Source organism: Mytilus edulis, chromosome 2 (assembly GCF_963676685.1).
Source record: "Mytilus edulis chromosome 2, xbMytEdul2.2, whole genome shotgun sequence".
NCBI classification, from domain to species: domain Eukaryota; kingdom Metazoa; phylum Mollusca; class Bivalvia; order Mytilida; family Mytilidae; genus Mytilus; species Mytilus edulis.
The window spans coordinates 23,903,134-23,931,131 of NC_092345.1; the positions used below are offsets into that span (position 1 = coordinate 23,903,134).

The 27,998-nt window shown below is 31.8% G+C and overlaps 1 protein-coding gene across 2 annotated transcripts; it reads left to right on the forward strand.

The window, feature by feature from the left end:
* Positions 1–275: 275 nt before the first annotated feature.
* Positions 276–26,697, forward strand: LOC139511786 (anaphase-promoting complex subunit 5-like). Of its 2 annotated transcripts, XM_071298844.1 has the most exons (19): positions 280–344; positions 10,114–10,184; positions 11,104–11,372; positions 11,638–11,720; positions 11,980–12,092; positions 12,623–12,854; positions 13,533–13,599; positions 14,758–14,859; positions 15,306–15,499; positions 18,609–18,690; positions 19,351–19,443; positions 20,235–20,302; positions 21,016–21,129; positions 21,472–21,595; positions 21,907–22,103; positions 23,004–23,120; positions 24,012–24,159; positions 24,670–24,832; positions 26,467–26,697. In XM_071298844.1, exons 3-19 carry the CDS (start codon positions 11,124–11,126, stop codon positions 26,676–26,678), a joined length of 2,358 nt encoding a protein of 785 aa, XP_071154945.1. In that variant the 5' UTR covers positions 280–344; positions 10,114–10,184; positions 11,104–11,123; the 3' UTR covers positions 26,679–26,697. The 2 variants fall into 2 exon arrangements, with proteins under 2 accessions (XP_071154946.1, XP_071154945.1); XM_071298845.1 differs by lacking the exon at positions 10,114–10,184 and having other exon boundaries at positions 276–344.
* Positions 26,698–27,998: the final 1,301 nt, after the last annotated feature.

Below are 27,998 nucleotides of genomic sequence, written 5' to 3' on the forward strand. Positions count from 1 at the left end.
AAATTCCCGCACCCAGAGGCGTCCTTCAGCTGGCTCCTAAACAAATATATATACTATGTTTTTGAGATTAATATTTTATGCCTGCAGAAAATGTAGCTTTACATCACTAGGAGTTAGTATTTTTGCAAATTATGTGTTATGCTTAGCAAAATCAGAGTCATTTGTATGTTAAAGAAGATACATATGTTTTAGAAACTATTTTGTTGCCTGCGTATAAACACTACTACATTAATTGAATTGATATTTTTGTTCATAAGTTTTTTGTCTTTTACAGGTACTGAACAGGAACGATACGATTAAGGTTTATAAATAGATTCTATATATTTTATCAGCTGTTTATTTATGTAAGTAGATAATGATTATCAGAATACTATACATATAGTATTGTTGTACATTCATTCAATACCTCTGTATTATAAGAATAAGGGTGGGGAATATGTGATTGAGACATCACATTAAACAACAATTAGAAATGGTCTTCACCTATTAGACAAAATTGTGTGTCTAAATAATATGCATGCATCCGGCAATTCATATTATATTCACTGAAGGACAAATAGTATTAAGATACAACCATTTCTCTAACAAGGATCAAGTTTTGTTAATTGTTAATTGTACATTAACATATATGGTGTAGTTAAACTAGTTTATTGAGCAACTAAGCACTAAGATTCAGTAGCTATGTAACTCATGGGGGATATAACTAGGCTTTGAACTTGTTAAAAAGGGTTTACAACATGGCTTCCAAAACGGTCATATATTCCGGTCATTTGCATAATGTCCAATAAAAGTCCGACTGGGCAAAGCATGAAATGGTCATATACTTTTTAGTTTTCAAGGCTTTTTCAGTCATTTTTGTCGAGCCTGCAACTTTTGTTGCAGAAAGCTCGACATAGGGATAGTGATCCGGCGGCGGCGGCGGTGTTAGCTTACTTCTTTACAGCTTTATATTTTAGAAGGTGAAAGACCTGGATGCTTCATACTTTGTATATAGATGCCTCATGTTACGAAGTTTCCGTCAGTCACATGTCCAATGTCCTTGACCTCATTTTCATGGTTCAGTGACCACTTGAAAAAAAAGTTCAGATTTTTTGTAATGTTGAATTCTCTCTTATTATAAGTAATAGGATAACTATATTTGGTATGTGCGTACCTTGTAAGGTCCTCATGCCCGTCAGACAGTTTTCACTTGACCTCGACCTCATTTCATGGCTCAGTGAACAAGGTTAAGTTTTGGTGGTCAAGTCCATATCTCAGATACTATAAGCAATAGGGCTAGTATATTCGGTGTATGGAAGGACTGTAAGGTGTACATGTCCAACTGGCAGGTGTCATCTGACCTTGACCTCATTTTCATGGTTCAGTGGTCAAAGTTAAGTTTTTCATTTTTTGGTCTTTTTATCTGATACTATATGCCATAGGTCAACTATATTTAGTGTATGGAAATATTTGATGATTTATATATTAGTCGTGCAGGTTTTATTTGACCTTGACCTCATTTTCATGGTTCATTGCTCAGTGTTAAGTTTTTGTGTTTTGGTCTATTTATCTTAAACTATAAGTATTAGGTCAACTATATTTGTTTTATGGAAGCATTGTTAGCTGTACATGTCAGCCTGGCATGGTTCATCTGACCTTGACCTCATTTTCATGGTTCATTGGTCTTTGTTTAGTTATCTTGGTTAATGTAACGTTTAAGTGACAGTTGTAATAAAGCTTTATACTTAGGACTATCAACATAATATCAATGATTAGTAAAGAAGGCGAGACATTTCAGTGTGTGCACTCTTGTTACATAATTCACTATCTTTTTGACCCAACCTTTTGCCTTTAACATCAACACATTTCTGGTCATAAATGTGACATGATGATTAATAATTACTATCAAAACAACACCTACTTCAATACTTTCTAATTTTAATCAAGGCTAATTAGTAGTTGGACAGCTGAAATCTACCTGTTCAGGTGACAGGTGAACTATGTTCAGTACCGGACATCATATAAATTGATCGTTTATTCACATTTTTTTCTTACTTTTTAGCTGTTTGCTTCTAATTGATTTAGTCCTAAAGATTAAAATTATTAGAAATTAGTTTATAAACATGATTTGATGAAAAATTTAAAAAGGTTTTAATTGAAAAATTGTCAGAACTACGTATGAACTAGAACACGTATGCGCATGTGCACAGTTGGGAAATTTAATTATGCATCCTACAGTTCTTCAAAAATGCTAAAATTATCATTGATACCTGTATCTAACATTTATTTCAAGTATTTTGTTGAAGAAATAATGTGGAAAAAGCTTCTTCACTCAGTCGTGCTTTGTAAGCGTACACAGATTTTACACACCCGTTTATGGTCCATGTTTTACCATTGTCAAGTCAACATCCGGTTAGAACTATGTGAAAACGAAAGTAAATTTTTGACAATGTCATTTTGCACAAATAAAAAGTTTAAGGCAGATATAAGCATGCTGATGTGCACACTTTGAATGATGCACTGCCAATTTAACAGTTACATCCAAACATCAAATTCATATCAAAATTATCATATCAAAGTAAAGTTTTAAATCGTTTTTTGGTGGAAGAAGACTTCAAGCCTTCTGAAGACCTATGGTGCCGACTTTACAACCGTTACAACCTTTGTATGCCGCATCCGTTTCTGTGCATTACAATTTCATAACAACTTCCGATCCTTGACACCAATTTTTACACATGATTAAGCATTTGAATCTTTTTATTTGTAAATTAGGATTGAAAAACAAATCACTATCGTAAATATATACCCTTTTATTTATGTAAATTATTAGATTTCATCTCATCTATATGAACATTGTTTGTTTACTTGTAACCGGATGTTTTTAATGTAGATATTTGTAGTACGCATGCATGAATTTGGATTGGGTCGACTCGCCCTGTTTACATGTTCGCCCTTGGTCTGTTCGTCCTGAGTTCTTTCGACCATATAATACGTTCGCCCTGTGTTCATTCTCTTCACTCTTATCAAGGACGTTTTATAATAGGTCCTTGCATTTGTTAAAAAATATTGAAAATCGTTAAAAAAACCTCTAAAACACAATTTAGTGAAAATCATCTGTTCCTTATTTTGTTCCCAAGGTAAAACAATCGTGTTCAGCCAATCAAATTCTGTGTTTCTCATGATCAAATTAATAAGCCAATCAAAAACGTTTTCTCTGAAGATTATTCTAACATGCTAGATTTTGAACTTTGTTGTTTTCATCTTGTAAAATGGTGAACATGGCAATGCCGCAGGTCATCTGTATTAAAGAGGGTTCTTACACAGGTTAAGGATAAAAGCATGGCTGATTGACAAAATTCAATGATGCAGTACTACCATAAAGATAATACTGAATAGTATTTTTTTCACTAATTTATTGACATAATAAGTTATTTTTGTATTCAATTAAATAATTTAAAGCACAATGTAGTATTCTTTTTTTCACAAAGACCAACAAACAGGTTTGGACCCCCCCCCCCCCCCCCCCCCCCATTATCTTTTCTAAATGAGGGGTCAAATTAATAAAGAAGATATAAGTTTACAAACATCACAAAATTCTTTTGACATATTTTGACCATTTAATACTTGATAGATGCATTGTTCTTGGGGAAAGTTTCATCAACCAATATGAATATAAAGGTGCTCATTTTTTTTTACAGTGGGTTGTTATGTTCTTCCAATGAGGGTTACCCCTCATTTGGAGTGTTGTTCCCAACCTGTAAAAGGTCCATCTTTGTGCATTATTCAAAATTGGAAATTTCAACAAGCATCATATATTCTTACACAAGAAAATAAACCCTGGTCTGCTAGCTACATGTTCATCTTTTATACTGATTTAATAACTAGAATCATGCAAACAGACTTAAGAAAAAGGCATGTAAGCTCATCATACAAATATGACACTATTCTAGACAATCCAGATCGTGCAAAATACTCCGCTAAAAATTGTAACCTTTAAAATTGTTGTAGCGCACTAAAAAAACCCATGGGAACTTCAAAAGTTGGCAGCTATTTTACAATTCTTACTATTTTTATGTCCCATTATGATGGGCATTATGTTTTCTGGTCTGTCAATCCGTCCTGCTTCAGGTTAAAGTTTATGGTCAAGGTGTTTTTTGATGAAGTTGAAATCCAATCAACTTGAAACTTAGTACACATGTGTTCCTTATGATATGATCTTTCTAATTTTTCTGCCAAATTAAAGATTTTACCTAATTTTCACGGTCCACTGAACATAGAAAATGATTGTATGGATGGGAAATCCATGTACTTATGACACATTCTTGTTTGAAGAAAAAAAATATGTCATAATGATAATGGAACAAAGCAGGCCGGGTTAGTGGGGCTGCTTTTATGATAATTCAAGTTACCTTTTATTCACCTTCTTCCACCTCAGAGCTATCAGCTCTTTGATTTTTAAGGTAATGTCAATCATTGGAATAGCCATCTGATTACCATTTAATTGCCTTTTGTGACTAAATCTTAGGAATTAAAATCAGGATCAGATATGAAATGTCCGGCTGGCTCAAATATTTTTTGGAAGCAAACTTTACAACATGGCATAATCACCAGAGAGTGAAGCACGGCTCTTAGAATTTCTAATTAGAAATATTTTATCTTTTCTTCCTTCAATTATTTAAGGAATGGTTGTATAAAAAAAAGACATACGATTAGACCAAAATTAAAAGAAGTAATATCTGTTTCTTTGATTATTAAATTACTTGACTAGACATTAAGAGTCAGTAGCTACTTTACTCAGAGGGGATATAAATTTTGTGTTTGGTTTGAAGTGTGGACAACATTCCTATTTTAGATACCATGAAGAAGATTCATGCTCTTGTTAATTTCTAAATATTTTTTTTTTCTTCTCCACCACTAAAAAAACCATGATTAGACCAGAATGAAATGATGTGATATCTGTATTGTAATTAATAACTTAATACTGAGGAATGTACAAGTTGCAGGGTTGATACTAAAACTGAATAGACATAACTATAAAATCTTTCATAAATCTGTCATTCCCCAAAAAAAGAATATATTTACCAAATTTGTTGGCTGAAAAAGACAAAAACATTTCTAATTTTTTTTCAGCAAAACAGAGATCTTTAACCACCTGCTTCTTAGCTCTGACACGCTCCTGAATGAATGCTTGTTTACTGAATTTATACTGTAGTCTGGTTTCCCAGCTTTTCCCTATTGTATATAGAGATCACCTAGGAAGCTAGGCTAGAGTATAGCTACACTAATCAAGGTTTCATTCAGTAGTGGGTCAGGTATGCAACCTTGACACCTCTTTCTCACTTTTTGGACCAATGTTGGCAAGGGGGCATGACTATGAGTATTATTCATAAGTCCGATAACACTACCTTTGCAGTGCCAAGCATAGTGGATTTAGATCTCCACTAACTGTTTCATTTTATAAATGTTATATACATGCAGAAAATGTAGTATTACATAGCGTGAGTTTAGTTTATTTACATATAAGGTGTTAACACTTTGCAAAGCTAGTGCTTTGTCTAACAATTTGTATGTTTTACGGAAACACATATTTGAGAAACTATTGTATCAACTGCATTTATACTCACTACTATTTTTATGAAATTGTTTTTTTTGTTTAAAAACATCTTTATTATGTTTTACAGGTAAAAAAGAACGATAACTACTTAAGTTTATAAACAGATTATATTTTATCAGCTGTTTATTCAGATAAGTAGGTTATACATGTATATATATTTTGTTACATGTAGTATTGTACGAATTCTATTGAATCCTTAAGGATAATTGAAATAATTTTAAACCACTATCATAAAAGGGGGAATAAATTATGTATGACGTTCACATATTTAGATAAGTGATAACCCCTCTTTTTATTAGCTCACCTGGCCAAAAGGAACACACACAGTGAGAGCTATAGGGTTCACTTATGGTACTATCTGTTTGTCTGTATAACATTTTAATCTTTTTTTTTCTTTCTGAAAACTGTTGTGCGAATTAAGTGAGATTGAAATAGTAAATTTACATGGATGTAAGGTGGAAATTGTGTACAAGACTTTATAGAAATGAAGATTAGACATGAAGATTAGAAAACCCTGGACAACAATTCCTTCCAAGCTAAGGCACATAAATATATGATTGAGTTAGACTAGTTTATTGAGCACTCAGTATTACGAGTTAGGAGCTAAGTAACTCATGGGGGATAAAAGCTTTGTATTTGGTTAGAATGGTTTATGACATGACATAAGAGTGATGCGTGTTCTTGGAATTTCTATCCCTATGCAGTAGAAAACCTAATGTAAAAGGGGGCATTAAGGATGTATTCTTCTGACGTTTCAGTCTCATTCAGTCTCATTTAAATCTTGTTCTGAAATTATTTCCAAAATATGGGTCAAAAGTGGATAATAGCAATGAATTAGATAAATATCATAATCGAACTTAACTCTGAAAAAAATGGGTAGTTCCAATAAGTACTTTTTGAGAAATAAAATTTTCAAATTTTATCCCTAATCTAGTCAGTCTTTTTAGTCAAAATTTTGAAAAAATGGGTGAGGGTTACAAAAAATGATTTTACAAGAAACATATACATCCCATATAACTTTTTCTTTTCAAATTTCTTAGATATGTATTTTTTAGCTCACCTGGCCTAAAAGGCCATGTGAGCTTTTCTTATCACTTGGCGTCCGTCGTCGTCGTCGTCGTCGTCGTTAACAATTTTTCAAACATCTTCTCCTCTGAAACTACTGAATGGATTTGAATGAAACTTAGCATGATTGTTCCTTAGAGTATCCTGCACAAAGTGTGCGCTTCGATTTTTGATCCGTCAAAAAACATGGCCGCCATTACCTAAAATAGAACATAGGGGTCAAATGCAGTTTTTGGCTTATATCTCGAAAACGAAAGCATTTAGAGCAAATCTGACATGGGGTAAAAATGTTCATTAGGTCAAGATCTATCAGCCCTGAAATTTTCAGATGAATCAAACAAACCATTGTTGGGTTGCTGCCACTTAATTGGTAATTTTAAGGAAATTTTGCAGTTTTTGGTCATTATCTTGAATATTATTATAGATAAAGATAAACTGTAAACAGCAAAAATGATCAGCAAAGTAAGATCTACAAATAAGTTAATATGACCAAAATTGTCAATTGACCCCTTAAGGGGTTATTATCCTTTAATGGCAATTTTTCACAATTTGTTCATCATATTTGCTAACTTTAAAAAATCTTCTCCTCTGAAACTACTGAATGGATTTGAATGAAACTTAGCATGATTGTTCCTTAGAGTATCTTGCACAAAGTGTGCGCTTCGATTTTTGATCCGTCAAAAAACATGGCCGCCATTACCTAAAATAGAACATAGGGGTCAAATGCAGTTTTTGGCTTATATCTCGAAAACGAAAGCATTTAGAGCAAATCTGACATGGGGTAAAAATGTTCATTAGGTCAAGATCTATCAGCCCTGAAATTTTCAGATGAATCAAACAAACCATTGTTGGGTTGCTGCCACTTAATTGGTAATTTTAAGGAAATTTTGCAGTTTTTGGTCATTATCTTGAATATTATTATAGATAAAGATAAACTGTAAACAGCAAAAATGATCAGCAAAGTAAGATCTACAAATAAGTTAATATGACCAAAATTGTCAATTGACCCCTTAAGGGGTTATTGTCCTTTAATGGCAATTTTTCACAATTTGTTCATCATATTTGCTAACTTTAAAAAATCTTCTCCTCTGAAACTACTGAATGGATTTGGATGAAACTTAGCATGATTGTTCTTTAGATTATCCTGCACAAAGTGTGTGCTTAGATTTTTGATCTGTCAAAAAACATGGCCACCGTTACTTAAAATAGAACATAGGGGTCAAATGCAGTTTTTGGCTTATATCTCAAAAACAAAAGCATTTAGAGCAAATCTGACATGGGGTAAAAATGTTCATTAGGTCAAGATCTATCAGCCCTGAAATTTTCAGATGAATCAAACAAACCATTGTTGGGTTGCTGCCACTTAATTGGTAATTTTAAGGAAATTTTGCAGTTTTTGGTCATTATCTTGAATATTATTATAGATAAAGATAAACTGTAAACAGCAAAAATGATCAGCAAAGTAAGATCTACAAATAAGTCAATTTGACCAAAATTGTCAATTGACCTCTTAAGGAGTTATTGCCCTTTAAAAACTTTTTTCACAATTTGTTCATCATGTTGACTTACTTTAAAAAATCTTCTCCTTTGAAACTGCTGTATCAATTTCAGCCAAACTTAGGCTAAATGAGTTTCAGAGTTTCAGAGTATCTAGTATAAATTTTATATTTCATTTCCTTATATCAAGAAACATAGCTCCTATGGCTAAAATAGAACATAGGAGAAATTGATTTTTTTTTTGGCTTTTGAAGAGAATAGGACGATTTCAAGAACATTTAAATAAATTGAAAAGCCAAAATAATCATTGATGAGAGATTAAACCAAAAAAATTCAGGTGAGCGATTCAGGCTCTTGAGAGCCTCTTGTTTTCAATTATTTATAACAAAGAAGTGGAAATAATATGCATTTTGTTCTTTAAACTGAGAAAAATCACAAATTTACAAAATTGGCAACATGGTAAATTTGACACGAAAAAGCATCAAAATATGATAAAACTTTCTTAAATTAACACCAACTTTTTTTTTTTAGTTGAATTTATTCAGATTGGTCCATTTCATCTTTATTGAGAGTATAAAAAAAAAGTTTAATTGTGGAACTGTGGTTTTGTTAACGATAATAGCCCAAAAAAGGGTAAAAATTGATAAAAAATGGGAAAATCATCAAAATTGTATACTTTCAAAGGGCCGTAGCAAAAAAAGAAGTGCACCACCACATGATTTTTTCTTCACCAATTATTTTTTTTTCAGTCTTATAAACCCAAAAATCAGGTTTAGAAAAAAAGTTTAATTCTAGAAATTTTTGGCTCCTCAGAGGTGTACATCCTTAAGTGTTACACTTTCGGGTGTCCTGTCTATGTCCCAAACATCCCCAAAATCAGTTTGCCTCAATTTAATTTTATAAAAGCTTATACACAATGCTTATGACCAAAAAAAACTCAGAAAAAATTAGGTGGCGTGAATTTTACTATTCATGAGTTATGTCCCTTAATAAACATAAAAATTGCTGAATTTTTGTCTCTTTAACTTTAGTTTGATTTAACCAAATTTTATTAAACTTATACACAAAGTTTATAACAAAAATATTAAGATCTAGATCCAAATTGGGTTGCGTCTGAATTTTACAGTTCATAAGTTGTGCTCTTTATAAACATTAAAATTGCTAAATTAAAAATTAATGCACTTTAAGTTTTCAATAATATTTTATTAAATTCTTTGGTGTTTCTAAGATTATGAAATTATAGTTATTGGTTAATGTTAAAAATTGTCTATTGACATTTTTTTCCCCATGCCGGCCAGTCACCATGGCTTGCAGGTAAAAAAAAAATATACATGAGAACTTCCTAATTTTTGTAGGTAAGGAAACAACATAAAATCCATGGCATATTCCCTAAGAATCAAACAAAACAGAGATCTTGAATCCACCTGTTTCCTAGCCCTGATGCATGCTGAATGATTGCCTGTTCAGTGTATCTATACTGTAGAGTGGTTTTCCAGATTTTCCTATTGTATACAAGGAGTAGTTGGAATCTTTGCCACAGTATAGATACACTGAACTGACTGATTCAGAATGGCTCATGGATGACACATTAATAACTTTTTCTCCACTTTGGCCCAAAGGGGAGAAAGAGGTATTAATATGACATGACTATTGATTTGTTCAATAATCCGATAACACTACCTTTGCAGTGCCAAGCATAGTGGATATAGGTCTCCATCATCATTAACACTTTAAGAATGTCATATACATGCAGATAATGTAGTTTTGCATAGCTATAGTTTTGCATATTTACATAAAGTGTTATAATATTTTGCAAAAGTTTTGTTTTAGTCTAAATAGTTGTGTGTTTAAAGTAAGATTATGACTGAAAAAAAAAACTACTTATTTCACATGTTTAAACACTACTATAATTTTCAATTGGTATTCTTGTTTTAAAGCAATTTTTTTCTCTTTTACAGGTACAACAGGAACCATAACAATTAACGTTTATAAATATAGTTTATAGTTTATCAGCTGTTTATTTAGATAAGTAAGTTATATGAATGTAAATTATATGAATATCTATACCACTAAAATAATGAGGTCCAATTTATTAGATTGCATGACCTAAAAATGAATTAAACATTTTAATTCATATAGAACAATGGTGTTGATTAAAAATTAAACTTTTTAATTTGCATTAAGAAAAACACATTTGATTAGACAACAATTGAATGATCTTGTAGTATCTAAATAGTATTTGATAAATTACTTGATAATTGATTATAACCTGTAGATAGTTGCAGGGTTGATACTTTAACTGAATAGACATGAATATAAAAAAAGAAGATGTGGTATGATTGCCAATTTAAAAACTCTCCCAAAGACACCAGATGATGTTCAAGGTTAGCAATTATGGATCACCATACAGCCTTCAACAATGAGAGAAACATATACTGCATAGCAAACTATTAAAGCTCTTAAATGACAAATATACAACAATTCAAATGAGAAAAAAGCTGACGGATTGAATTATGTACAAAACAATGAAGGATTCAAACAAATATGAAATACAGCAACAAACAACAACCTTTGAACTACAGGCTACTTACAAGGGACAATCACTTACAGAATGGGGCTCATTAAGTATTGTAAGTTCAGAAATTATTGTGTGCATTTATTATTGCGATTTTTCAAGAATGGACAAAAATGCAAGTTTAATAAACGCGATTTCGAAGAAAAAAACTGGGTTCAGATCTATGTTTCAGTTATCAGAACATGAGTTCTTATTATTGCAATACCCATCCAGTGGCATTATTCGCAATAATAAAAACCTCAAAATAATTTCTGAATTTACACTATGCTTAATAAACTATTAATGAAACAATAAGCTTCTTTACACACTTTTATTTGTACCGTTAATCAATGATTTCTGCAATAAAACAAATAATTGCTCTATTTTCTTATAGCATTACAGTATACAGATACAATGTCAAGTGCATCAAATCATCAGAAAGACTTGTTTATATTTGGACCTTTTGGTAAAAAACCATTAAAGGAGCAGGTCACACCACACAAGATTTCATTAATGGTACTGATATATGAGTACATAGAAATGAGAAGACGTCATAAGCCTCCCGTTTTTGTGGGATTTGGTGCTCAAGATACCACTAGTGAGGAGAAATTTAAAGAACGAGAAAAGCGAGACTTCATGACATCAATACTCAAACTTATCCAGGTTAGAAACTTGCCTATTTTTATACTCCATTAAATTGGAATCTTTCTGCAAAGCTTGCTTAAAAGAATCTTTTAGGTAAGAAATAACTGGTTTCCTATGTTTTTAAAGGTTACACTGAAAGAAATGATCATAATATTTAGAAAAAAAAATATCATAGTTTCATAGTAAAGTCCTGAGTTTGGAGGAGGAAATTATTTAGCGCAATTATCTGTATTAAATTTAATAAGTTGGTATTTCTTTTCATTATTTATGTCTTATATTTTAGAGTCCTAATATGACCTTGAAAGATTTAACTGACCAAGTTCAGCCTATACTGAAACAAACACATTATGAAATATTTGCTGAAAGGTTTGTATTTGTATTGACAAAAAGGACTTCTTCTGACAACATATGTATATTATCACTATTCATAGCAGACAATGCAAATTAAAATTATAAGATATGAAATTTAAAACAATCCATCTAAATGTACCCATTGGTTTAAGTTTTTTATTTGTTATTTTTTACTGTAAGGAGTAAAAAAAAACTTTCTCATTATTTTTTGTTGAAACAAGCATTTACATTTTTTTCATTAGTAAAGCTTTATTTCTCTGTGTTTATATTTAAGGTTAAAAGGATTTTACCAGGAAGGTGTGTTACTGCTGATGGATTTCTTCCAGGACGTAACAAAACAACTAAGTGACCCATCCAATGGTGTTATCAGTGCCAGTAGTATACTAGGTAGATTATATATGAAATAGTTTTGACTCTTAGTGGGCATTTTGAAAGTAAGCCAAGAAACGCTTCTCAAATATAGTAATATGGTAATAATTTACCGTGGTTTCATTTATTTCTGTGGGCACCAATTTTTTGTGGATCTAGGAAAACAAACATGTTTGTGGAATTATAATTTCCTGGTTTTACCAAAGTCTGCATACAAGCCTATAGAAAATTTGTCATCTGTAGTTCTGTACCCACAAAATCCAAGAAAATTGCTATCCAACGAATAATAATGAATCCACAGTAACTGTTTTTCTACCTCTGGATTCATACAACTGCTGCTGGACTGCTCCTCCCTAGGGCTATCATCATCTTAATTTTTAGTAGGAATGATTTCTATGCAACTGATGGTTTACTGTGTATAATATTATTGTTTTTCCTTTAATTATAAATCTTGCATCTATGAAACTTGTGTATAAAAAGTGCACATATACTAAATGTATTTGCAATTTATATTTCTCTATACATTTGATGCATATATTTTTTTACAGGTCTGTTCCTCAGAAGAATGATAGTAGCATTTGAAAAACTATCATTCTCCCAAGTGACAAAGTTATTTACGAGATACAAAGATTATTATGAGGCTGGACAAGTAGGAATGGGAATGGATGAGAGTGATCAGTTTGGTGGATCATTAATCGACTCCATCACAAGTCAGTCTGGTAGATTTAGGAGTGGTCTAGGTCTAGGAAAGTCATTTGAGAGAAGTCACCATGGCGATGGGTATGTACATTTTTTTTTTGTATTTCAGTAAATCATTAATTGAATATTATCACAAGTCATCTTAGCAGATCTAAAAATGGCTTTAGTCTTTTGAAAATCTTTTGGAAGATGTAACCATGGCAACATGTAAATTGAGTTGTGGAACATTAATGTATCCATTACCATGGTAACTAGTAATTCTATTTTTATTAAAAAGTTGACAATATGAGAAAGTCTCTTGATGAAAAGTAACTATTAGAGGACCATTGATTGTCTTTGTAATCACTGATATGACTGTATGTTAAAATTATAAAGAATAAAAGTGATCATGATGTTGAATTTTTATGCCAGTGGATTACTGATTGACAAATATTACAAGTCAGTTTGATAGATTAGGATTGAGGTTAGATGAGTTTAATGTTGTGCTGTAGTTTATATTTTTATTGTATTTTTGAAATTTGCTAAAATTGTTAACTTCAAGAAATCTCTTCAATAGATTGAAATAATAAATTTTAGTTAGGTTGGAATAATGTGCAATGAAAAATCAAAAGAAGGCAGAATGTCAGTTCAAGTATGCAGGGTTCCAGTTTTCCTATAAAACATTTAAAACATCAGAAATCAATGTATAATAAAAAGAATTTTTCTGGTAATGGAAATGATATGAATCAGATTTATTACAAGTTATTTTCTTTTTTATAGGAAATCTGATGATGTTGATGGTGGATTCTTCTCGTACAAACAGGCAGAATACTTTATATCAAGACAGGTAAACTAATCAGCATTATCAACTATATCTTACAGCTTCCAATAGTTTATTTATTTACAAACTACTGAATCTGGGCATGTATAATACACAGATTTATACCTAAAAGTTCAAATTTGTTTCAAACAGAAAATAAGATAAAAACTTTAATTTGATATGTTAGTTACATGAACAATTATTTTTGGCTTTATGACTGAAAAGCAGATTTTGCTGTATTTTGCAAATGACACACACGATTTTAACCATACCAGAGTTTCACATTTCAACAAGTAAGGAAAAGATATTTTTCCTGAACTTCTGTGGGGAAAGGTCATGTGGATTATACATAAATATAGATTCTATTCAAATTATTATGGTAATAAATGAATCTTTTCCAATACTTAAAAACAAAAGCTGTAAAAAAATAACTTTTCACTGAGTTTAATTCATGATCAGGTAAGAATATTTTTGTAATGTCAGTGGCATTTACTTTCTGCTTTACAATGGTGATGGTATTTAAGAGTAACCATTACTATGTATATACAGCAGATACAGAAATTGAGATATGAAGAGATATGTGTTTACAGTGCTAAACTCATGTGCGATGTGTCTCTCACAACATCTTTTTGATATTACCCTAGCACTTTAGGGAGTGCTTATATGTTTATTGTCTATTTAAGTTGTCTTTTGGGGTATGTGACTCTTGTATATGATAGGTGATCAACTTTAAATTAAACTTCCAGAATGTACCTAACTGAAAAGGTTCACTGCAGGATATAAAAATTCTCACCAATAAATGATGGTAAATTCATAAAAAAATCTACATATACAAACAAACTTAATAAAATTTCTTGGATTGTCAAAATAGCTTTGTATTGCCAGCACTGGCAGCAGGTATAATCAATTTATTTGAGAATACATTTTATCAAAATCATTTAATGATTTCAATATAACTTACTGGCAATGAATATTTAGCAAAGATTGTTTTTTGTTAAAGTCCTAAAATAAAATTTTGAACAGATTTTTTTTGAATCCATTCAGTCATTGTCAAAATTGAATAAACTATTATAGTTCTTAGTCAAAATTGGTTGACATTTAAATTACTCTGTTTTTTGCTGTCTGATTAAAAGTCTAGCTGTCAGGATTAAATGTCACATTTGATTGTTCTTCGATTGTTTTCAGGGATTTTTATTGCAACATAATGAGAATGAGGCTTTATCACCAGCCAAGCTACAAGAAAAGATAACTGATATGTTAAGATCAAATCCTGACATGGCTGAGGCTGTAAGTTAAAGAATTGAAAAATGAAAACTTTTGATTTTCCTAGCTGCAAGTGATAATTTTCCTACCTGTATAACAAAATTTCTAAACAATTTACAAAGTCACCCTCCAAAATTGAAGAAAATGCTAGAATGAAAAATCATATTTTATTGGACAAATATAATGCAATATAACTATTATTTGTTCATGTTTAATTCATGTTTGTTTTTGACTAGGAACAGGATTTTCAATCTTTCTCTTTGACCACCATCATTCCAGGTGCTAAAATTTGACATTTTGTCATAATTTATAACGAATTTTAAATAAAATTTACTACTTTACATTTACCGAAGTACTTTAAATAATTCATTTGTATATTTTAGCATTTTCATAATTTATAACGAATTTAAATAAAATTTACTACTTTACATTTACCGAAGTGCTTTAAATAATTTATTTGTATATTTAAGCATTTTTTAAGTTATCTGAACAGTTTACGTGTTAAAGAATACTGTACTGCACTTCACAACCTCTATCATTACTTTGATCGGAATACAAATATTGGCTCTGATGGTAGTTCAGGCAACAAGAACAGAGAAGAGGCAGTGAGTCGACGTTATGCTGCACTCAACCTTGCGTCACTGCATTACAGATTTGGGCACAGGTAAAGTTGATTTGACTATGGGATGAATTAAAAATAACATTGTTTTTTTTTTATTTTTAAGGTAGTGTTTAAAAACTTCATTATCTTTTAAAAGATGTATTTTATTTCATTGGATTGGTTACTTTCTTATTTTGAAGAAGAAATAATGAGACCAGTGACCATTTTAAAAGTACAGTCAGCATGATTTTCATGTTTAGAGAAAGCAAATCACATTTATGAATAGTTTACAAAACTTGGTGTTTTTTTTTTGCCAGACCAAGGACTGACAGGCTGCAAACTGTTGCTAGTCCTTCAAAAAATTGGTGGTCCACCAATTGTCAATTACTTACTGGTTCCAAAATTGACACATTATGATAACATTATTATTAGGAAATCTTAAACCAAACACCAAATGTTGCATTGATAGCGGCTTTGTGAAAAACTGTGCACATCCTGCTACAAGCATTAAATAGAAGCATAGACCTTCCTCAACTATTTCTCTTTTATTTCAGATAGGGAGGCATTTAAAAAAATGTCAACTTTTTCGTGGGGAAAATCCGTAAACCAACAAATTAAAAAAAACCTGGCCGTAGTGGTTTTGAGGATAACTAGAAGCCAATAGTTTAATGACAAGCAAAAACAAAAAATCAACATTTTCTTTACATTTTGAAAAAAGTTTAATATTAAAATAGAAAATTGATATTTCTATTTCCGCCATTTTGGATATTACTGGAAGTAAGATTTTTAAAAGGATATGTCTTATACATTGTATCCATGAGAAGCACAAATGAAAGGCTCCTACACAATGTAATGATAGTAGCAATACATTAAAACACATTTCAATTACCCTCCCTAAAATATGCTTATTCTAGTACTATGTCGGCCATGTTGGATTTTACCGGAAGTAGGGTTTTTGAAGACATCTAATCTATATCATATATCCAAAAGTAGTATATAACAAAGGTTGGTACCAAATAGTATGTTAGTAGCATGATAATTACACCTTTTCACATACTAGCCTTCGATATAGGGCTGATTTAAGTATGATGTCGGCCATTTTGGATTTTACCGGAAGTGAGACATTTTTTTCAAATGCCTCCCTATCTGAAATAAAAGAGTAAGAGTTGAGGACGGTCTATGCAAAATTTCATGCTTGTAGCAGGATGTGCACAATTCGTCTGAAATATGCTTGTAGCTGCTACACTATTTATAACCTTCCACATGGCAATGTAAAGCTAGTTATTTAGATCTTAAACCTCTCCAGTTTATATGATGTCATTAGGATTAAACAACATATTTGTGTTTCCACAACAGGGGTTCGAATTAACATTTGGTTCTGGAAGGTCCAGGACCTTTGACACGCCAAACTGAAAGGTCCACAACCTAAATTCAAGGTCCTACTTTTACTTGAAATATTTCCTTACTCAGTAAGATACAAAATTGATGATGTGCTTTTGGTGTTAGGTTTAAATTAGCTTCAATGTTGCATTGTCAAAATCACTGTTGCATTTAACTTGTTTATTAATGAAATGTAATTATCTTAGCTTGTATATTAAAAATTCAAATAATCTTTTTTTCAGTATTTTGGAGGGTGTCACTGTGGGTGGGAGGATTTTCTCAACTATTTGTGATTAAATACTAGTTATAGTATTATATTATAAACAGTTCAAATTTAAAGCTGTTTGAGTGTATCATATCTAGTTGCACTATTATATATATATATAAGTATCTCTGTGAACAGTAAGAAACTTCCAGATTTTTACTGGCCCTTCAAAATTGACAAGAAATGTATTACCTCTTGAAATTGTAGTAATATTTTTACACTTTACATTTTTTCAGAAATTAAGAAGAAAATTTCTTCAAATATTGTTTTTTTTTAGAGGATTAATATTCAACAGCATAGTGAATTGCTCAAAACCAAAAAAAAAAAAATTCATAAGACCACATTCATTCTGTGTCAGAAACCTATGCTGTCATGGCTGTACATACAAAAAAGAAGATGTGGTATGATTGCCAATGAGACAACTATCCACAAAAGACCAAAATGACACAGACATTAACAACTATAGGTCACCGTACGGCCTTCAACAATGAGCAAAGCCCATACCGCATAGTCAGCTATAAAAGGCCCAGATAAGACAATGTAAAACAATTCAAACGAGAAAACTAATGGCCTTATTTATGTAAAAAAAGGAACAAAAAACAAATATGTAACATATAAACAAACGACAACCACTGAATTACAGGCTCCTGACTTGGAACAGGCACATACATTAATAATGTGGCGGGGTTAAACATGTTAGCGGGACCCCAACCCTCCCCATAACCTGGGACAGTGGTATAACAGTACAACATAAGAACGAACTATAAAAATCAGTTGAAAAAGGCTTAACTCATCAGATGGACAAAATTCAAGTCGATGTGGCCCAGTACTTGTACATCCCGACACAAAAAGACACAATGAACAGATCTGAGAGTACTCACAGTTATCTGACAGCTAGTTCAAAGCCACTAACAACTAATAAAAAAATCATGCAACTAAGACTAAACAATCAATCCGTACACATCCAAAATCCAATGGCTTTAGTGTAAAGACGTCATAAACAGCCAGAGAAAAACATGACCTTGTGCAATGCCAAGTTACAGGTATCAACAGATTGTAGATCCATGAATATGTATATACATATAACATACTAGGAATATTTAGTTAGCTTTTAATTTACCGATAACAAAATCAATATTCATACCAATAAAGACAATATTCAATGATCCAGCTTGAATGTTGTGTCCATACTAGCCCCAACTGTTTAGGGTTCTACCTCTGCGGTTGTATAAAGCTGCGCCCTGCGGAGCATCTGGTTTAATGTTGTTTTTGTCAGTCAGATACAATTTTACTCAGATTTACACATTACTGGTTGGCAATTTTAAATGATTAAATTTTTAAATCATTTGGAAATTTTGGTTTAAAAGGTAGGCAAAGTTAATTTTTATTTTCCTTCAAATCGCGGGTCCATGAGGCATAGGTAGTAACCAAAACAAAGGTCTGATTGCAAAAGTGAAGGTCGCGGACCTAGGACCACTGCTAATTTGAACCCCTGCACAATTTAATTGTTAATGGAATTTATTTCAGAGATGAATCATTAGCTGCATTACATGAGGCTATAAGAATGGCACAGGAGACCAATGATCATGAATGTTTACAGCATGCCTTGGTAAGTGTCAGTAATGGTAAGTTTACAGCATGCTTTGGTTAGTGTCAGTACTTGTTAGTTTACAGCATGCTTTTGTAAGTGTCAGTAATTATTAGTTTACAACATGCCTTGGTAAGTGTAAGTAATAATATTGTTAGTTTACAGCATGCTTTGGTAAGTGCCAGTAATTGTGAGTTTACAGCATACTTTGGTAAGTGTCAGTAATTGTTAGTTTACAGCATGCCTTGGAAAGTGTAAGTAATTGTCAGTTTACAGCATGCTTTGGTAAGTGTTAGTAATTGTTAGTTTACAGCATGCTTTTAGTAAGTGTCAGTAATTGTTAGTTTACAACATGCTTTAGTAGGAATCAGTAATTGCAAGTTCACAGCAGGCTTTGGTCAAGTGTCAGTAAGTGTTAGTTTACCATATGCTTTGGTAAGTGTCAGTAATGGTTTGTTTACAGCATGCTTCAGTACATGTAAGTGTCAGTAATTGTTATTTTACAGAATGCTTTGGTAAGTGTTGGTAATTGTTAGTTTACACCATGCCTTGGTAAGTGTCAGTAATTGTTAGTTTACACCATGCCTTGGTAAGTGCCAGTAATTGTTTGTTCACAACATGCATTTGTATGTAGAAATTCATTATGAGCAAAATTTCTATAATGCTTTTCAAATATTACAGAGTTGGTTACACAGATTAGAAGAACCAGGGACATCTTACACAGCAAATCTCATGGCTAGATCTGTATGGAAAAGTGAAGAATTAAACCTACCTGTAAGTTCTGTGATTATTTCAGTAGCTCTACTTCCATCTTACCTTTAAAATATAATATATATTTCTGAAGGCAATTGTCATGGCTTGTGTAAGATCTGAAAATGCGATCAAAATCTTTATGCAACATAGTTAAAACAACATATTGCAGTGAAGTAGACATTCTTTAGAAGCAATCCAGCCAATGTCATGTTATGTTACTCTCAAAAATTCAAGTTACAAAATGCATGTATTTGAATAAGCATACTTGTGAAGAAAACTATTTTTATTTAAAATCACATAGAATGTGCATGGCATATGTATCTGTAAAAGATTTATGATTACGAAAAAGGAAGATGATTCCGATTCAAAATATCTAAAAAATTCAGTGTTTAATTTTTATTTACATTGCAAAATGAAAGCAGCCTTTATCATGTTTATCTGAAGTGCTTTCCTTTTTCATTGCATTCTGTCCCACTTTCATTAAAATTTCTATAAGTTGAGACATATAGGTTCTGCTGTCTGCGTTTATAACTTTAGATATCATTTATATTGTAACTTATCACAGCAACCAAAATTTGTATGAGGTTGCCTTATAGTGGAACATATTTCATCTGACCTAGACCTCTATGAATAGGGTTAGGGTTTTCAGACAAGGCTTGTTTTTCAGTTACTCTGTATGACAAGTCAACAATATTTAGGGTTAAATTGTTCTGGTAAGAAGAATTATTGTCATGTAAACAGTATCTTTCGGCTGCATTGGTTCCATCTGTTTTTTGCTAACTCTGGATGATATTATTATTATTTACTTACAGAATATCACTTCAATGGGTGTTCAGTCTTTAGCAAGAAATAATGCATTTGCCACGGCAAAGCCAGCAAGGTGAATATATACTTTATAGTCCATAGATATATTAATTCAAATTGAAGAAAAATAAAGGATAAGAACAACTTGAGATTTTATTTTGATGGTAAATAGATTAGTAGCCTTTACTTTATGACTCGAAGTTAATAAATTTTTGGAAAATTAATTGTGATTAAGTACATATAGGACAAACATTATTTCAGACTGACAATCACTAAGAAGCTTGATGAACGTTAATAGTGCAGGGATACAGGCGATCCCCTCTATCTGGTAAATGACGTCATAAAGGCGTTGATAATTAACAAGTATTTTCCAGTTAAGGTGGTATATTATATCACATTTTCTTAATTTTTTAAGGTATTCTATGAAAATAGGAATATCAAGTCACAAAGCATCATTCAATGCATTTTTCTTTATATGTTTAGAGTACAAATTAATTCTGCCGCTGTAAAAGATATTACAGAAAAAAATTGTTCAAATCCTTTTACAAGTAAGAGTAATTTCCCAAAATTCAACATCCAAAAACATTTTCTTTTAAATGAAAAGCCTTTAAATTTTGAGTCATATCTCTGAATAGGTCCAGTTGAAATTAACTTAATTGCAATATAATAAAACCTTCCTCAGAAAGTGAACAAGCAACCAGGAAAATGCATGCCTTATTAGATAGGGAGCAGACCTATAAAGTATGTCTTTCATATGTACTGAAAAATAACTACTTGAACTCTTTTCAGTGTGTTTGAGTTTTTGTTGAAGAGTGACCTATTGAACTGTCAACATTCACAGTCTCACTTTATGTGTGTCAGTTATGCCCAGAAATCAGCCCTATGGGAAATGTATGGGAAGAGGTAATACAGATTTTATATTCTTAATCCAAAACTTCATTACAAGTTATATATACAACTATTTACAGGTATATAAGGCAATTGAAGATATCCTTCATTATTACTACATTGTTTCTGATGGAAAGCCTTTTTTTTTTTGCTATTTTGGCAAAACGATTCATTAAATTTGAAATCAAGTGTTTGATTTTTTGTTTTACCTTCTGCTATCTTAGGGTTAAATAATTTCATAATGTGTTTATTTCTTGGACAAAAACAAACAATCATTGTAAATGACTAGAATGCATATCACAAAGCCAACTTTAATATAAAAAAAAACTTGTAAAGAAAATTTATGTTCTGTTGTAGAGAGAGCTCTGCTATGTGTAGTCTGTTAGTGTTAAATCTGAATACAGCAGTAAATGGAATATTTCATAATGGTGAAGCTGTGTGTATAGCCCTGTGTAATGTAGCCAGGTGTCATGCTGATGATGTGAGTATAAAAGTGTGTTGTTTTACATGTAGTAAGTGTGTAATATAGCAAAATGTATTGCTGATGATGTGCGTATATGTGTGTGTTCTTGTAGTTAGTGTGTAAGAAAAATCTTTTTGTGCTTAGATTTTATATGGTTTTAGATAAAACTAATACAGTTATGTTTCATAAACTCTTCTGTGACCTTCTGTCTGAAGGTTACATACATAATGTGTAGATTCATTTATTTTCTATTTTCATGGATAACAATTTATGATTTTGCTCAAGTTTGCTTGCAAGGAATACGCAGTACATTGTATTTGAAATTTTAGGGTAACTACAGTGCAGCATTTGACATCATCAGTAGTGCTAAACAACGATTTCCAAAACATACTCAGCATGCCCATACATGGATGATATGTGAACAGCAGTTGTTATTTGACAGAGCTGTGATGAACAGGAAGTTTGGACAGGCTGAGACAAATGTAACAAACATTAGAGCACTGAATGAAGACGAGGCTGTTATTAGGTAATGTTAACATTTTAATTTCCTGTAAATAAAAAATTTGAAATGGAATAATTAAAAAAAAACCAGCAATTACATTTATTCAAACATATAAATTTAGTATTTAATATAAATATGTTCTGACTTATACTGGCTCTTTGTTCAGTCTGATAAAATGAGTTCTGCAAAAATGAAAACATGTAGCCTCGTTGCACTATTGTAAATGAATTATTTTTCAAAGGTTCGAAGCTCTTCAAACTTCATTTCATAATATGATGAAGCAGAATTTTAAGAAACAACAAACTTTTCAGCATCATTTTTATAAATGTCTAAGAAAACTGTCAATAAATTTAAATAAAAAATGCTTCCTTTCCCTATTTATTTTATTTATTTCATTGCCAGTACCACAATGAACATGAACAACCTTCGATTTTTCAATGACATCTCAAAGCAGATACCGTGCAGACCTCATTAAGTCTGTGAATAAGCTGATAGAACAAGATGTTTTGGTTTGACATGACTAGAAATTAGTCAACCTACTGTTTTACTGCTCTTGATTTCACATCGAAAACAGCTACAATAAATGAAGAGATTTTTTTAAGACTTTTTGTTTAAGATATATCTGTCCCTCAACACACTCAGGCAGTCCTTCACCAACATTGCTGCAAGTGGAACCAAGCACAAACAATCTGCAATATAAACATATATATGTTGTATTATATGCCAAAGTGGTCCATAAAAATGTGAAAAGACATTGTTAGAGAGATATTTTTTTCAAACTTGATTTCTTGTCTTCTAAAGTGTTGTGAGAGTTAGTAGCAATACAGTAATACATGGTTTATATGTCTTAAATTTCCTGAAGAAATTGATTAATCAAATGAACATAACTAACACAATGTTATTATACTTTATTTCTACATGTAGAAATGCCATACTGAACAAAGAAAAAGGGGAAGTAACTCAATCATTAACAGAATTGACTCAGTTGTTAGAGAAAGTAAAGAAAGACAAGAGAAAATATGTCCCTGATTTTCCTTGTAGGTGAGTAGGATGTTGATGTTACCATGGTTACACATAGAGATAAACCATTTTTGATTTGATAAATAACTGGTTCTAAGATATTTATAAAAAGAAATAGTAATCAAAATTGTTTGAAAAACTTTTTTTATATTTCAACTTTTTCCCAGAATCAAGAATGTTGTATTGTATTTCCTAAAGTAAAAGTTATGCTTGATAGGCAATGGAATGGATACATACAGATAGATGTGAATCTATAGCATTCCCACCTATAATATGAATTAAAAATTTCTTTTTATGCCCCACTTTTATGCCCCACCTACGATTGTAGAGGTGCATTATGTTTTCTGGTCTGTGCATCCGTTCGTTGGTCCATTCGTACATATGTCCCGTTTCAGGTTAAAGATTCTAGTCAGTCAAGGTAGTTTTTGATGAAGTTGAAGTCCAATCAACTGTCCAATTTCACAGTCGTCTGAACATAGAAAATGATAGTGCAAATTTTGAATTAAAGTTTTTGGTCAAGGTAGTTTTTGATGAAGTTGAAGTCCAATCAACTTGAAACTTATTACACATGTTCTCTATGATATGATGTTTCTAAATTTAAATGCCAAATTAGACTTATTCCCCCAATTTTACGTGAAACATAGAAAATGATAGTGTGAGTGGGGCATCCATGTACTGCAGACATATTCTTGTTTTTCTATTTCTCCACTTGAAACTTCTTGAAAGCATTTTATATTGTCAGTTGAATGGGGTGCTGATTACGAAAGATATTTTCCTTGATTATTTTGGAAATCCGATTCTTAAAAGTCTGAGGATAACAAATTCATTTTTGCTGTATAAACCCTTCAATGGAGGACAAACTCATGTTTTGAAAATGTTGCATTAATAGAATCTGTTATGCTTGTTTTGTAGGGTATATTTAGCCTTAGCTGAATTATTTGTCCAGACAGGGAACCATACCTCTGGTCTGTCCCATGTCCTGGATTGTATTACACATGCAAAGGAGCATCATCTACAATATATGGTGGCTCTTGCTACTGTTCATCTGTCTTTTATACAGGTAACGTGTTAGTTTGTAACAGAAAAAACAAATACATTATTGCTGAAATAGAATCAGATTTATGAGTTTATATTAGTATGGGGGTACATATATCATAATTATCAATCAAATACAGAATTTTTCATACTTTGACAAAATGCAGTTTATATTGTGCTTTTTACAAAAATATGAGAAATACTGTTGATCAGTGATAATGAAAAAGACAAAAAAATGAGCGTTGTCTTTAAAACTATCAATGTAAATTCAATTGACTGTCTATTGAATTATGGATTTTTTGATTGATCTGTACATAACGGTAATTAAAAAAAAATATGTGAAGGATAATAATGTATATTACCTCCCTTGGTACCATTAATTACTAGTGTCATATCATTAATATTGCTGTTCAATCATCGTCAATTACAAACAATAAATATTGAGCCATATTACTTGATTTCTTTAAAAATGAGTTGCTTATTTGCTGTTCGTGAAGTCTCCTGTATTTTAAGTATATCGTTTTATATTTTGCAGTTTTTGATGCAACTTCCACAACCAGCCTTAGAATTATTGAGACAACAGCTATTACCTATTATTTCTCATGGTAATCTGTTTGACAAGGCTAGGACAATGTATTGTTATGTACGATGTCTGGTAGCTGCTGCTAATATAGGTCCAGAACAAAAGAAAAGAGCAGGTCTGTTTGAACTATTCTAAAATGTAACTCAATTTGTTGTAATCCATTATTTTTCAGTTATCAGTTTCATAAATTCCTTTGTATATTGCAACCTAAAGATGTTAGAATAAAAAAAACAGTTGTTGGCATGACACGGGTTATGTTCTTCTCATATATTTTATGATAGTATGATACTAAACCCCTAACGGGAGGGATTGTACCTGATATTCATATGATGAAGACATAATCTTTCAATCAGTTTAATTGAGGTCTGGAGCTGGCATGTCAGTTAACTGCTAGTAGTCTGTTGTTATTTATGTATTATTGTCATTTTATTTATTTTCTTTTGTTACATCTTTTGACATCAGACTCGGACTTCTCTTGAACTGAATTTTAATGTGCGTATTGTTATTCTTTTACTTTTCTACATTGGCTAGAGGTATAGGGGGAGGGTTGAGATCTCATAAACATGTTTAACCCCGCCGCAATTTTGCGCCTGTCCCAAGTCAGGAGCCTCTGGCCTTTGTTAGTCTTGTATGATTTTAAATTTTAGTTTCTTGTGTATAATTCGGAGTTTAGTATGACGTCCATTATCACTGTACTATTATGCATATTTTAGGGGCCAGCTGAAGGACACCTACGGGTGCGGGAATTCTCGCTACATTGAAGACCCATTGGTTGCCTTCGTCTGTTGTTTGCTCTATGGTCGGGTGGTTGTCGCTTTGACATATTCACCATTTCCTTTCTCAATTTTACTGATTCGTAACTTCCTCCCCAATCAGGGCTGGAACCTGTACTTTTTATTTCTAATTCTACGACAACACCGCCTAGCATTGCACAGAGAACTTATCCCTTCCTCGAACTGTAGCTTAATAAAATAAGCTTTTATTTCGGGAGGTGTTACATCCTCATAGAAATTAAACAAGGATCTCTGATACAATACACAACGTATTTATATATATAAAATTGAGAATGTGTCAAAGAGACAACAACCCAACCATATAACAGACAACAGCAGAAAGTCACCAAAAGGTTTTCAATGCAGAGAGAAATTCCCGCACCCGAAGGCGTCCTTCAGCTGGCCCCTAAACAAATATATATACTGGTTCATTGATAATGGACGACATTCTAAACTCCAAATTAAACACAAGAAACTATAATTAAAAATCATACAAGACTATTAAAGGCCAGATGCCCCTGACTTGGGACAGGCGCAAAAATGTGGCGGGGTTAAACATGTTTTTTGAGATCTCAAACCTCCCCCTATACCTCTAGCCAATGTAGAAAATTAAACGCATAACAATACGCATAGTAAAATTCAGTTCAAGAGAAGTTCGAGTCAGATGTCAGAAGAATATAGAGAGAGAGGAAGTGCAATTATACAAACGACCTATGCTGATAAGTTTTCCTAAATTCCTTTGTATACTTTGCACTGGTACTTAATGAAATGTGAGATTTATTACTGAGATATGAGAAAAATCTGCATTCAGATCTATGTATCAAATATCAGAATGCACATTCTTATTATTGCGATAATCACTTAGTCTCATTATTTGCATTAATAATAACCTAGCAATAATTTCTTAATTTACATTAATATAAAATCTGTTTTAGAAATTGTTTTAATATTCATACATTTACTTTTTATTTTTCAGCATTAGTAAGTGCCGTTAATATGATGGACACAGTTATTGACTATTTTAAACAATTAGAGGCTCACCAAAGGATAAAAGATGCTGTGTATTATCAAGCAAGATTGTACAATGAGCTAGGAAAAACAGCAGAAAGAAACAAATGTGCTTATCAGTTCAAACAGCTAGACTCTCAGTACCCAACATTTAACAAAGTATCTGTTTGTGTATTGTAATAATAAATGTTCAAAAATATTCATACCAATTTTTATTCCGTAACTCAAGTGTATTAGCAGAGTTTAGTGTCTGTGTGTCTGTCTGTCTTTAACCCATCTCTGATGCTTTTTCCCAGAAGCTACAAATCAGAGCTACTGTGGATTCATTTCTTTTCATGGGTGCCAATTTTATGGATTAAGTACAAATTGTATTTTTGAGTGTATGTAAATTCATTGTTTAACAAAAGTGTGTATTATACACACTTGTAAGTAAATTTAATCTTTAGTTGAACATTTTAATTCAGGATTTGCTTGTAGCCACAAAAAATCAGTGTACCACCAATATTTGATATTTGATATACAGTTTATTTTTGAAAACTATTTAGCGTCATATCAGTTTGCTATGTAGTTCCTGTTTTCTTCATACATCTATGTTTGATTTTCAAACTAGGCCTTGAAGATCACCAAAGAGGCATGATGTCAAAATCTGTATCTGGTGTAGAAAATTGGGGCCATTTATGTTATTAAAAAATGTACTACCACAAGATCGAGACCGCTGCTGGTAGACTAGCTATTAGTCCTCAGGTATCAGCAGCCCAGTAGCTTAAATTTGCAAATGATAATTTGAATTGAGGGTTTGTTCCCACAATAACCCGTTGCGGGAGACATATAAATACAGGACTTCTGTCCGTCCGTCTGGTCTTGTTTAAAGCCCTCTCACGTGTTGAAATTATTGCTAGTGGGTTTTTTTTTAAACTAAAATCATTTATATCAGAAATGTCTTGGACAGGTTCAATATCAGTCTCGATCAATTTTTTCTTAAAGAGTTATGCACTTGGAAACATTAATTAAATGTAAAATTGCATTGCTAGCGCTCTCATTTGTTCAATTATTGCCAGATTTTATGAAACTTATATCAGAGATTCATATTAGTCTTGAACGAGTTCCAAAATCAGTGCTGATCAATTATTTTTAAAAGAGGAAACATCAGTCTCAATCAATTTGTTTCTTAAAGAGAAATGCCCCTGGGAAATATTAATTATTTTGAAAACTGCATTGTTAGCTCGCTTTCATATATTCAATTATTGTTCGTTTCATAATTATGAATACTTATAACAATAAAGGATTGGTGTTGCCATATTTGTTTTACAGAGACATCGAAGCCTTGAAATGCAAAACAAAAGAATGGAATCTTCAAGATTATCTACGCTTTGTCTCTATCACAATCAATATCTTCACCATACATTTTTTTCTCTCAAAATCTGACTAGGACGATACTAATGCTGATTTACTTTCAATTTATGACAGTACCACCTGTAGTGACCACGGCTTTGGTAATGG